An 11,534-nucleotide genomic window follows, 5' to 3' on the forward strand; every position below is an offset into this window, starting at 1 on the left:
GTAAGGGGCAAGAGGGCAGAGACGCAGTTGGCAGAAAGGGAGAGAGACTAAGTGGTAGAAGGGATGAAAAAAAGAAAAATGATTTCACAGGTTTGCCAAAATTTTTGCCTATGTTTTTATAAATGTAATTGAAAATTAAAATTCTCAGCTGGATATCGCTTGTCCAAAATATCTGCTGAAATTGTATTTACATATAATATTATTAACTCCATTATCCTCTCAACAGATAGATATATAAAATTTTAGATGTCACCACTGCCCTTAGCAAACTAAGCATACACATTTAAAAAAAAGAAAGATCACTTTTCCAAATCTATTGGATTTTTCTTTTTGTTGTTGTTGTTGGATTAATAGTCATCATTTTCTTGAAAACCTATTTCATATTATTTAAATGGTTTTTCTATTCTCAAGAAAAGATCTTCACTCTCTCCTTTGATACTTTCCAGATTTCTTAGTATGAGCAGATCTCAATTTGTAATAGGTTTCCCTACAGACATTCTTTGGCCAGTCACTTGTTTGGAACTGAGAACACATTTTGCTGTAAAATAATGTAAATGTGGATGAAGTTCTTAAAATCACTCATAAATGTTTAACGCACACAAAGGTAAGGCATAGCTCTAATTATAATAGCTCAGCCCCTAATCCTTTATTCAGGACAGACGAAAAAGGAAGTGGATATGAAAGGCATTTCACTATTTACCCCTGAGCTTAGGGGTTGACATTAAACAAATAATTCAAAATGTCACATTCCCTGGTATCCCCCACCACATCTCTCTGTATGTCTACAGACATGCCAATACCTTTCGGTCCCTTTGTTCTTCCTGTTTCATCCCTCGCCCAAAATATTTTAAGCATTAGAATTACCCTCCTCATACGCTCCAGTAATAGCATCCGTTTCCTCAATTCAGCTGTTTCAGGGAAGTGAGAGAAGAGAACCTAGTAAGCACTGGTTAATGTGTAAACAGCCGCACTCCCACTTTGAACCAGGGACTCTAGATTTCAAACACTGGAACAAAGCAAACAAGAGAAATCCAAGCCCTGGCGAGGCAATATGCCCAGCTGTCCTTTCCCCCAGTCGTTCCCTCGCTACAGTCCTGACACCTTGCAGCACTCCTCCTGATAGCATAGACACTCCTTACTGGCACTTCTGATGACAAAACATGGCAATGGTTTCCATGTCTATTTGTGTAACTCACATAGCTAGGGTTTCCCCTCGGCCTGCTGGAAGGTTCTAATGACACTCTTGGAAAGGGAATTTGGACTTCCAGGAGTTAACTTCCACTTTTCTCCTCAACACCCAGCAAAGCATCTCAACCACAAGTCAGTTTCAACCTGAATATTCCTTCCCCGGGTTTGATCTACTCAGTATCATGAGAGCTCTGTCCCCTGCCTGGGTAGTCATAGCCGTGTGAGAGGCACATTTCAGGAGAAGCGGCTGTGATTGCTGCTGCAGGAAACTCCCAGTGGCCCAGGCACCAGGAGAAACTGTTTGACCTTCTGGTGGGAAATGAGTAGGGTGGCCACCTAGAGAATGTCCCCACTGGGAGCTCCATGCTGATGAAGAAGGGACTTTCTCACACTTTAAATGAAGTCTTCTTGAACGGAAGAGAGCCTGCTCTGCCTACATGCTGAGCTCATCCAAGTCATACTGGTTCATATGAGTCACAATCTCTTTACAAGGGATAATTTAGAGAGTTACTAAAGAGATGTATTAATCAGTCTTCAGAGTTATCACTGCATGGTAGTTGTGAGTTCAGAAAAACAAACCTAATCTACTTTTTGATTAGTTGTATAATCTTTCTAGGAAAAAATTAGAATGTTTTAAAAGCAGAATATCTGTTATTCCAGACTTTCTCACTTCTTGTCTTCATCTATTGATCATTCCCACATTTGTTTCTTTGTTTATTCATTCATCGTGCGTCATTTGTTCAATCCCTTCTCTGCATAGCACAAAGCTCCTTACTGGCACTTCTGATGACAAACCATGGGAATGGTTAATGAAAGCCTCCGTGAAGGGCTTTCAACTGTTTGGTGAGCCAGGAAATTCATACATGGAGGGTAAGAGAGAGAGAAATTACAACAGTAAAAAAAAAAAAAAAAAAAAAAAGCACTGAAAATAAGTGTAGATTTCCCATTGAAAAGCAGTAATTTTTCATTATAGAAATATGATCTTATAATTCTAAACAATATAACTAAGTCTAAGCAACATATCTGGCAATTTGCTAAAAAAAAAATGTTTAGAGCAAATGACTCCCAAACTAGTGTCCACAGAATCTCTGCAACCTGGGAAAGTAATGGCAGAATGTGTATGTGAGAGAGAGAGACAGCAGAGAAACAGAGAGACAGAGGAGATCCAAAGTAAATCATAAGTCAACCCTGGCTAAATACACCCGACTAGCACGATGTCCTCTACAATCAATGAATACCTCATGTTTATATTATTTACAAAATAATATTTCTTACAGTTACGATGAACGAAAAAGGAAAATGGAAAAAGACTATCCAAAGAGTACTGAAGAAGAATTTTCAGGAGTCAATGGCCAAATAGATGCAGCTGTAGAATTAAATGGTGAGTGTTTCCATGAAACACTTTCTTTGTAGAAATTGTAACAATTTCTGGGCTTTGCTTTAACATAACTGAAAATGGATTTCCAAATGGGAGTCCTTGGTTCTTATTTTTCGGGACCCTGAGTCCCTTATAAATTTAATTAACCAGATTAACCACCAGAAAAAGTATAAAAAGTCTTCCATTATGGGTCTCTCTTTACAAATGGAAAGTTTTAAAAGTATAGCTTCAGTCCATTAGCCAGTTACATCATAAAGGCCATCTAGTCAAAACTGCCTTTTTCATCTTTAAAATGTACATATTCTCAACCTTCCCATTGAGAATAAATGCCTTTCCCCATTCTATCACCCAGCTTCTGAAATTTGACACATAGCTGTGAAAGTTGAATTGAACTGGGTTGAATAAGTTTAACTGAATCTTTGAATCAGTCAGTCAACACGTTCTTCTTGAGTGTTTAGCACAGAGCTGGACCCTGTTGCGAAATGCAAAGGCAACTTCAGTTACGGTCTCTGCCCTCATGGAATGGTTAGTCTCTTTGGGAATTGCCCCTCCACCCAACACAGATGAAATTACTAGAAATCAAGTATAATTTAGTACTGAATTGTGGTGGTAGTCTTCCCAATAATTGCAAGAGGTGATCTGAGAAAGAAAAGATCAAAACAGGCATCAGTTGGTGTAGATTTCGTAATGGGACTTCCGCCGGGTTTTAAAGAAAGGCTAGATTTTTGACTCGGGAAGGAAAAAGTGGGGGGCGGATTTCCCGGATGGGAGCAGCCTGAGGAGAGGCACAGAGCGGCCCTGGCGTGGCAGAGAGAATGATGAGAGACGACTGGCAAGTTAGGGGTGTCGGATTCCAGGGCTGAGAGAGAGCTGTGCTGAGGGTTAGCCAACTGCCCCCTGGCACATTTCCTGTTTCTCTTCGGTGCCCCCTCGAGAAAGTTACAACTGCACGGCCATCCCATTTATAAATTTTCAAGTCCTTTTCAGTAACCATGATTTCATCTTTGTCTCTTTTAGGCTACATTTACTTCTTTTCGGGACCCAAAGCATACAAATATGATACAGAGAAGGAAGACGTGGTTAGTGTGCTGAAATCTAGTTCCTGGATTGGTTGCTAAATAGCAAAGTCTAGTCTTTCCTAAAAAATGAAGATGACTGAGAGCTGGATCTGAGGACTGGATCTTAAGGACTAAATCGGAACTCAGGTTACATATTCTTCCCATGGCCTTCAATTCTAAGGGTAATTTCCAATTCATTGAAAATAATTATGCTTCTAAACAGTTTCTCAGTTTTGGATTCAGAATTGTAAACCAAATGGGAAATTATTATACATTCAGCTTCACACAAAATCAGAATCAACACAGTGCAACTCTTCAGTTAGATGCGCATCATTTTTTTTCCTCACTAATACACTGAGGCAAATTGATCAGTTTGGTTTTTATTTCCAGGAAGAAGCCTACTTGTGGATTTTCTGATATGTATTATAATTCTTTTAATAGGAAATAGCATTACCACACAAATTACATTAATTCTATACAAGCCCTTTTGGTCTTAACATTTGCTATGATGGATATAAATGTATCTGTCTTTAACCATATCACAGTCCACATACTGTATAAGTTTTGTTTCTCATTGTTTGTGTGTTTGTTTGTTTGTTTGTTTGACTCTATGTGTGCTCACTGGTCTTTGAAGTAGGTTATAATGGGCAAATCTACTCAAATGGATTCTCATACTAGGTAAGAGATGGGCATTTTGCAACAACAAGAAAATTTTTAACAAAAGCCAATAAAAATGTTGTATAAGATCAATCCAGTATTTCTCTTTAGTTAATGGTTACCAGCTTCTATCACACTTTGATAACAAATTCTGTGTACTTTATAGAAAACTCCGACCTTGAGATAGTATCATGAATATTCAGAGTCAGAAGAAATAATAGTAATTCACTCTTTTTCCTCCTTCCTGGAAATAAAATGTCCTCAATGAAACTGTCTTTAACCTTTCTAAGAAGGCCTCTTCTGACTAGCTTTTCATTTGGGGAAGTTTGTCTTTTGCTTTAGTTTTTCTTATTTCAAGCTAATTTTTTTTTTTCTACCTAGTCATTAGTACAGATAAAATACAGCCGTCATTCTTATTTTTTTATCTTATATTTTAGTAGTTCTACTTTAAAACATTGATAAATTAAATTGAGGATGATTCAAAGCAATGGAAAGATATCCCATATTCTTAGATTGGAAGGATTAATATTATTAAAATGGCCTTACTACCCAACACAAACTATAGATTTAACGCAATCCCTATCAAATTACCCATGACATTTTTCACAAAACTAGAACAAATCATCTTAAAATTTATACAGAACCACGAAAGACCCAGAATTGCCAAAGCAATCCTGAGGGAAAAGAATAAAGCTAGAGGCATAACCCTCCCAGACTTCAGAAAACAATACAAAGCCAAAGTAATCAAAACATCAGGGTACTGGCACAAAGACAGAGGTATGGATCAATGGAACAGAATAGAAAGTCTAGAAATAAACCCACACACCTACAGTCAATTAATCTTTGTGGAGATAAGAATATACAATGGAGAAAAGAAAGTCTCTTCAGCAAATAGTGTTGGGAAAGCTGGACAACCACATATAAATCAATGATGTTAGAACACTTCCTCCCACCTTACGGGATTCCATAACAGCTCAGTTGGTAAAGAATCTGCCTGCAGTGTAGGAGACCCCAGTTGGATTCCTGGGTTGGGAAGATCCCCTGGAGAAGGGATAGGCTACCTACTCCAGTATTCTTGGGCTTCCCTTGTGGCTCAGCTGGTAAAGAATCCACCTGCAATGTGGGAGACCTGGGTTCAATCCCTGGGTTAGGAAGATCCCCTGGAGAAGGGAAAGGATACCCATGCCAGTATTTTGGCCTGGAGAATTCCAAGGAGGTCGCAAAGAGACGGACATGACTGAGCAAATTTCTCTTTCACACCCTACACAAAAGTAAACTCAAAATGGCTTAAAGACTTAATTAAATATAAGATATGACACCATAAAACTTCTAGAAGAGAAAACATAGGCAAAATATTCTCTTACATAAATCATAGCAACATTTTCTTAGTTCAGTCTCTCAAAGAAATAGAAATAAAAGCAAAAATAAACAAATGGGACCTAATCAAACTGTAAGCTTTTGCACAGCAAAGGAAGCCATAACAACAAAAGGACAGCTGGCAGACTGGGAGAAAATACACACACAATGAGACCCAAGGAGGGCTTAATTTGCAAAATACACAAACAGCTCATACGACTCAAGAACAAGGAAACAGAACCAAATCAAAAAATGAACAGAAGACTTAAATAGACATGTCTCCAAAGAAGACATACAGATTGCCAATAAAATTGTTCAACTTCGCTAATTAATAGAGAAATGCTAATCAAAACTGCAATAAGCTATCACCTCACACAGGTCAGAATGACCATCATTAAAAGGCTATAAACAATATATGCTGAAGAAAGCGTGGAGAAAAGAGAACATTCTTACATTGTTGGTGGGAGTGTAAGTTGGTGCAGCCACTAGGAAAAACCACATAGAGGTTCCTCAAAAAACTGAAAATAGAGTTGCCATATGATCTAACAATCCCACTCCTGGGCATATATCTGGAGAAAACTCTAATTTAAAAAGACATATGCAATCCAACGTTTATAGTAGCACTATTCACAATAGCCAACACATGGAAGCAGCTTAAATGTCCACCAGCAGATGAATGGATAAAGAAGATATAAACGTACAATGGAATACCACTCAGCTGTAAACGAATGAAGTAACGCCATTTGCAGCAGCGTGGATGGACCTAGAGTTTATCACACTAAGTGAAATAAGTCAGAAGGAGAAAGCCAAATACCACACGATATCACTTATATGTGAAATCTAAAATATGATACAAATGAATTTATTTGCAAAACAGAAACAGACTCACAGACATAGAAAACAAGCTTATGGTTACCAATAGTGAAAGGCAGGGGAAGGATAAATTAGGAGTTTGGGATTAGCAGCTACAAACAAATATTTATAAAATAGATAAACAGCAAGGCCCTACTATATAGTATAGGGAATTATATTCAATATCCTGTAATAAACCATAATGAAAACAGATATGAAAAATAATATGTAATACTTAATATGTATAAAACTGAACCACTTTGCTATACATCAGAATTTAATACAGCATTGTAAATCAACCATACTTCATTTTTTTTTAATGCGACTCAGGGAACTCAAACAGGGGCTCTGTGGCAGGCTGAAGGGTGCGATGGGGAGGGAGGTGGGAGGGAGGTTCAGGAGGGAGGGGACATGGGTGTACCTATGCTGATTCTTGTTGATGTATGACAGAGAACCACAAAATTCTGTGAAGCAATTATCCATCAACTAAAAAAAATGTTTTTAAAAAGTAGTTCTAAAAGTAGATGATAAAATATAGTTAGCATATTTCATAGACTGCCAGGAACAGCTATAGTATTCAATAGATACTAGTTATAATTTTACTATTATTTATTAAATTTGTTTCATATGCTCACTAAAAAGACTTAATAGTAAGAAGGGATGGGACAGTTACTTAAGGGTACTCTAAGCTTTCCATTTGGTTTCCATTACTGAAAGTGGCTATTTACAGCCAACTAGACTGTTGATGACAAAATCTGGTATCCCTGATTTCCAATGTCAACTGACTCTACAGAGTAAAAAAAAGTCACTTTTGCAAAAACGGTCAGCTGAGGAAAACTTAATATCAATACGCAAGAAGGGGAAATAGTCTGGCATGTCCTCAAAACACAGAACATAGAGATACCACATAACCCAGCAATTGCACTCCTAGGTGGTGGTGGTGGTGGTGGTGGTGTTTGGCTGCTAAGCTGTGTCTGACTCTTTTGCAACCCCATGGACTGAAGACTGCCAGGCTCCAAGTAGGTATATACCTATGAGAAATGAAAATGTATGTCCACACAAAAACGTGCACACAAAGATTCACGGCAGCATTATTCATAATAGCCAAAATGTGGAAACGCAGGCATCACATGATGAATGGACTTTTTAAATCTGGAAGATTCACATATTGGATTATTATTTGACAATTAAAAAAAAACACTAATACATATTACAATATGAATAAAATTTGAAAACCTTATGCTAAGTGAAAAAAGTCACACACATAAGGCATTGATATACACATAAGGCATTGAGATGCACAAAAGGCAGAGAATATTGCATGATTCTATATGTATGAGATGTTCAGAGATGCAGGAAACTAATCTCTGCTTGTCAGAAGCTGGAGAAAGTGGTTGGGGATGTGACTGCTATCGTGTATGAGCCACTACAGGTGATGGTTGCACAAATCTGTGAATATACTGAAAGCCATTAAATTGTACACCTTAAGTGAATGGATTGTAAGGTATGTGAATTATATCTCAATAAACCTGTTATATTTTTTGAAATAATAAGCAAGGAGATCAAGGTAGTGTGGAGATGTGTGCAGGCCATGCCGGCTGACCGTCTGTGGCCGGGAACCCACAGCAGCGAAGCTTTGGCCTGAAGGCGTGTGGTGCTGAGCACAGTACGCAAGGTGTCCACCTTGCGGCCACTGCTAGCCCTGCATGTGTCCGGTGTAGACACTTCACCAAACAAACGAATGTTACAGGGTGAAAAATGAGTGTGCTCTGAGGCCTGCCTGACTGAATTCAAACCCAGACCTGTCATCTTTAGCCTTGTGATATTGGTCAAGCTCCCTAATTTCTTAGTTTCCTCCTTTGTAAAATTACAGTAAGAATAATTCTTACCTCACTGGGATATTTAGAGGCTTAAATATCTGAGTCAAAATATGTGGAACTCTAGATAGCCCATATAAGGACTCTAAAACTGTCACGTTTGAAACAATTAGAATTAATTTTGTTTTGAGATATTTTAGAGACTTTGTAATTATCCCTTGTGATAGCTGAGCAATAGTATCACAAAGATTGATAACCAGTGACCTGAAATTTTTCTTTCCCAAATTCCAAATTGAATTAATCTTCAAATAATAAACTGACTGTGGTTAACCCCCATCCACCAAAAGGAATTCTTACAAATCCTTATCCCTTTTTGAGTAAGGTAAATAGTTGTATTTTGTAAAGATATAGTCTCTCTAAAGCACAGGAAAAAGTGATTTTGTTTGTGTCAGAACTAACTCAGAATATTTACATCCTCATCTGAAAGAGGAATTTTGTGCAGAAGTAGTTTATAACATATATTGCTCACTTGTTTTCAAGATCAGTCTGTTCAGTCACTCAGTTGTGTCCAACTCTTTGCAACCCCACGAACTGCAGCATGCCAGGCTTCCTTGTCCATCACCAACTCCCAGAGCTTGTTCAAACTCATGTCCATTGAGTCAGTGATGCCATCCAACCATCTCATCCTCTGTCATCCCCTTCTCCTGCCTTCAGTCTTTCCAAGCATCAGGGTCTTTTCCAATGAGTCAGCTCTTCCCATCAAGTGGCCAAAGTATTGGAGTTTCAGCTTCAGCATCAGCCCTTCTAATGAATATTCAGGACTGATTTCCTTTAGGATGGACTGGTTGGATCTCATTACAGTCCAAGGGAGTCTCAAGAGTCTTCTCCAACACCACAGTTCAAAAGCATCAATTCATCGGTGCTCAGCTTTCTTTATAGTCCAACTTTCACATCCACACATGACTAGTGGAAAAATCACAGCTTAGACTAGATGATTCTTTGTTTGCAAAGTAATGTCTCCGCTTTTTTAATATGCTGTCTAAATTTGTCATAGCTTTTCTTCCAAGGAGCAAGCATCTTTCAATTTCATGGCTGCAGTCACCATGCGCAGTGATTTTGGAGCCCAGAAAAATAAAGTCTGTCACTGTTTCCATTGCTTCCCTGTCTATTTGCCATGAAGTGATGGGACCAGATGCCATAATCTTGGTATTTTAAATGTTGAGTTGTAAGCCAACCTTTTTACTTTCCTCTTTCACTTTCATCAAGGGGCTGTTTAGTTCCTCTTCGCTTTCTGCCATAACGGTGGTGGCCATGGGCATACCTGAAGTTATTGATATTTCTTCTGGCAATCTTGATCCCAGCTTGTGCTTCATCCAGCTCAGAGTGTCTCATGGTGTCCTCTGCATATAAGTTAAATAAGCAGGGTGACAATACACAGCTTTGATGTACCCCTTTCCCTATTTGGAACCAGTCTGTTGTTTTACGTCTGGTTCTAACTGTTGCTTCTTGACCTGCATCAGATTTCTCAGGAAGCAGGTAAGGGGGTCTGGTACCTCTATCTCTTTCAGAATTTTCCACAGTTTGTTGTGATCCATAAAGTCAAAGTCTTTAGTGCAGTCAATGAAGTAGAAGTAGATGTTTTTCTGGAATACAGTGTTTTCAGAATAACAGTGAAAAAATGTTTGGTTAAATAAGAGTTTTGACCAAAGTGTGAATCAACTGCTTCTTTTGAAATCAAGAGGAAGCAGAACAGAGTTTGCTTTCTGATGTCCTCTGTGTATTGTCCTATTAACCTCTTTATAATGATTTCTGGGTGGCCTTGGAAAGCACCAGAAAGGCTGCTAAAGGACAAATGGATCACCTGGGTGGGGAACTTCCCTAACAGATCAGCATTAAATTTTCTGTGGCTGGAACCAAGCTCTCTTCCAGTTAGCCTGGTGTGAAATGGTGGACTCAACTTTGCCATGTCCTCTGTTCTTTTTCAAGCGTTTATTCAGAAACATCTTGGACTTCTATTTCACATGGTAGATGACAGATGAACTACAGCTTTTAATCTGGAATTGTGTGTGATATGTTTAAAATGTGTCACAGGGTTTTTAAGAGCTTTCATTTATATGTCATCCACATTTCCTCTTTATTCCTGCTTTTACTCATTCCTTCTATTGAAGGGTTTATGCGAATATTTGTAGCTCAAATTTCCCAGTGAGTGAAAATGCCTAATGCTTGTCAACGGGTTGGAGTTTTAGATTCTCATTACAGTCAAAGCTATGGTTTCTCCAGTAGTCACGTGCAGATGTGAGAGCTGGTCCATAAAGAAAGCTGAGCCCCAAAGAATTGATGCTTTTGAATTGTGGTGCTGGAGAAGACTCTTGAGAGTCTCTTGGACTGCAAGGAGATCAAACCAGTCAGTCCTGAAAAAAATCAACCCAGAATATCCATTGGAAGGACTGATGCTGAAACGGAAGCTCCAATACTTTGGCCACCTGATGCGAAGAGCTGACTCACTGGAAAAGATTCTGAGGCTGGGAAATATTGAAGGCATAAGGAGAATGAGGTGGTAGAGGATGAGGTTGGTTAGATAGCATCACCACCTCAATGGACTTGAGTTTGAGCTAGCTCTGGGAGATGGTAAACAGAGGAGACTGACATGCTGCAGTCCATGGGGTCACAGAGTCAGACACAATTTAGTGACTGAATAGCAACAACAAAATGGGTCATAGAAAAGTCTGGGCCAAAAGGTTCTCTATGTCTCTGTCCTACAGGCCTGACTAGGCTTAAATAGTATCTTCTGATTATCTTCCATCTGGTGAACTTGTCTTTGGTCTCATTCTCATCCCCCAAGTGGCTTGTCAAGATGGTGAGGCTAAAGGGCCTCCTCTTATGCTAAAAACTGCATAATCTCTGCCTTGCTGTCACAGCTTAGAATCTTGGAATTGAAATAAAGCAGAATTGGAAGCATGCTGGTAAGTAAGGTAGAGTAGGAAATAAGTCAGTGACTTTGGGATGCTTCTAAAGGACCTATCCTCTTTTTTAACCTCTTATCCATTAATCTTAATCCAATATACTTTCCTTCATTCAAGATGTCCTTTTAAATGATTGGGGATAAAATTAAATCTTTGTTACACGATGCAGCATATTGTTTCTACAAGTAGAGGAAGAGATCAGAAAAGGATAAAAGGATGAGAAAACAGTTGCAAAAGACCAATTAAGAAAGGTAACATTTAAATC

The 11,534-nt window shown here is 38.6% G+C and overlaps 1 protein-coding gene across 1 annotated transcript in view; it reads left to right on the forward strand.

Moving 5' to 3' along the window:
* The window catches only part of MMP20 (matrix metallopeptidase 20), a 65,999-nt gene extending 57,963 nt beyond the window's left edge, over nucleotides 1-8,036 (forward strand). Inside the window, exons 9-10 of the mRNA XM_004015973.6 lie at nucleotides 2,466-2,569; nucleotides 3,584-8,036. Of these exons, the coding sequence (XP_004016022.2) occupies nucleotides 2,466-2,569; nucleotides 3,584-3,684 (205 nt within the window). The 3' untranslated portion in view covers nucleotides 3,685-8,036. The remainder of the gene's footprint in view (nucleotides 1-2,465; nucleotides 2,570-3,583) is intronic.
* The last annotated feature ends 3,498 nt before the right edge of the window (nucleotides 8,037-11,534 follow it).

The sequence above is a fragment of the Ovis aries genome, chromosome 15 (assembly GCF_016772045.2).
Source record: "Ovis aries strain OAR_USU_Benz2616 breed Rambouillet chromosome 15, ARS-UI_Ramb_v3.0, whole genome shotgun sequence".
Taxonomy (NCBI): domain Eukaryota; kingdom Metazoa; phylum Chordata; class Mammalia; order Artiodactyla; family Bovidae; genus Ovis; species Ovis aries.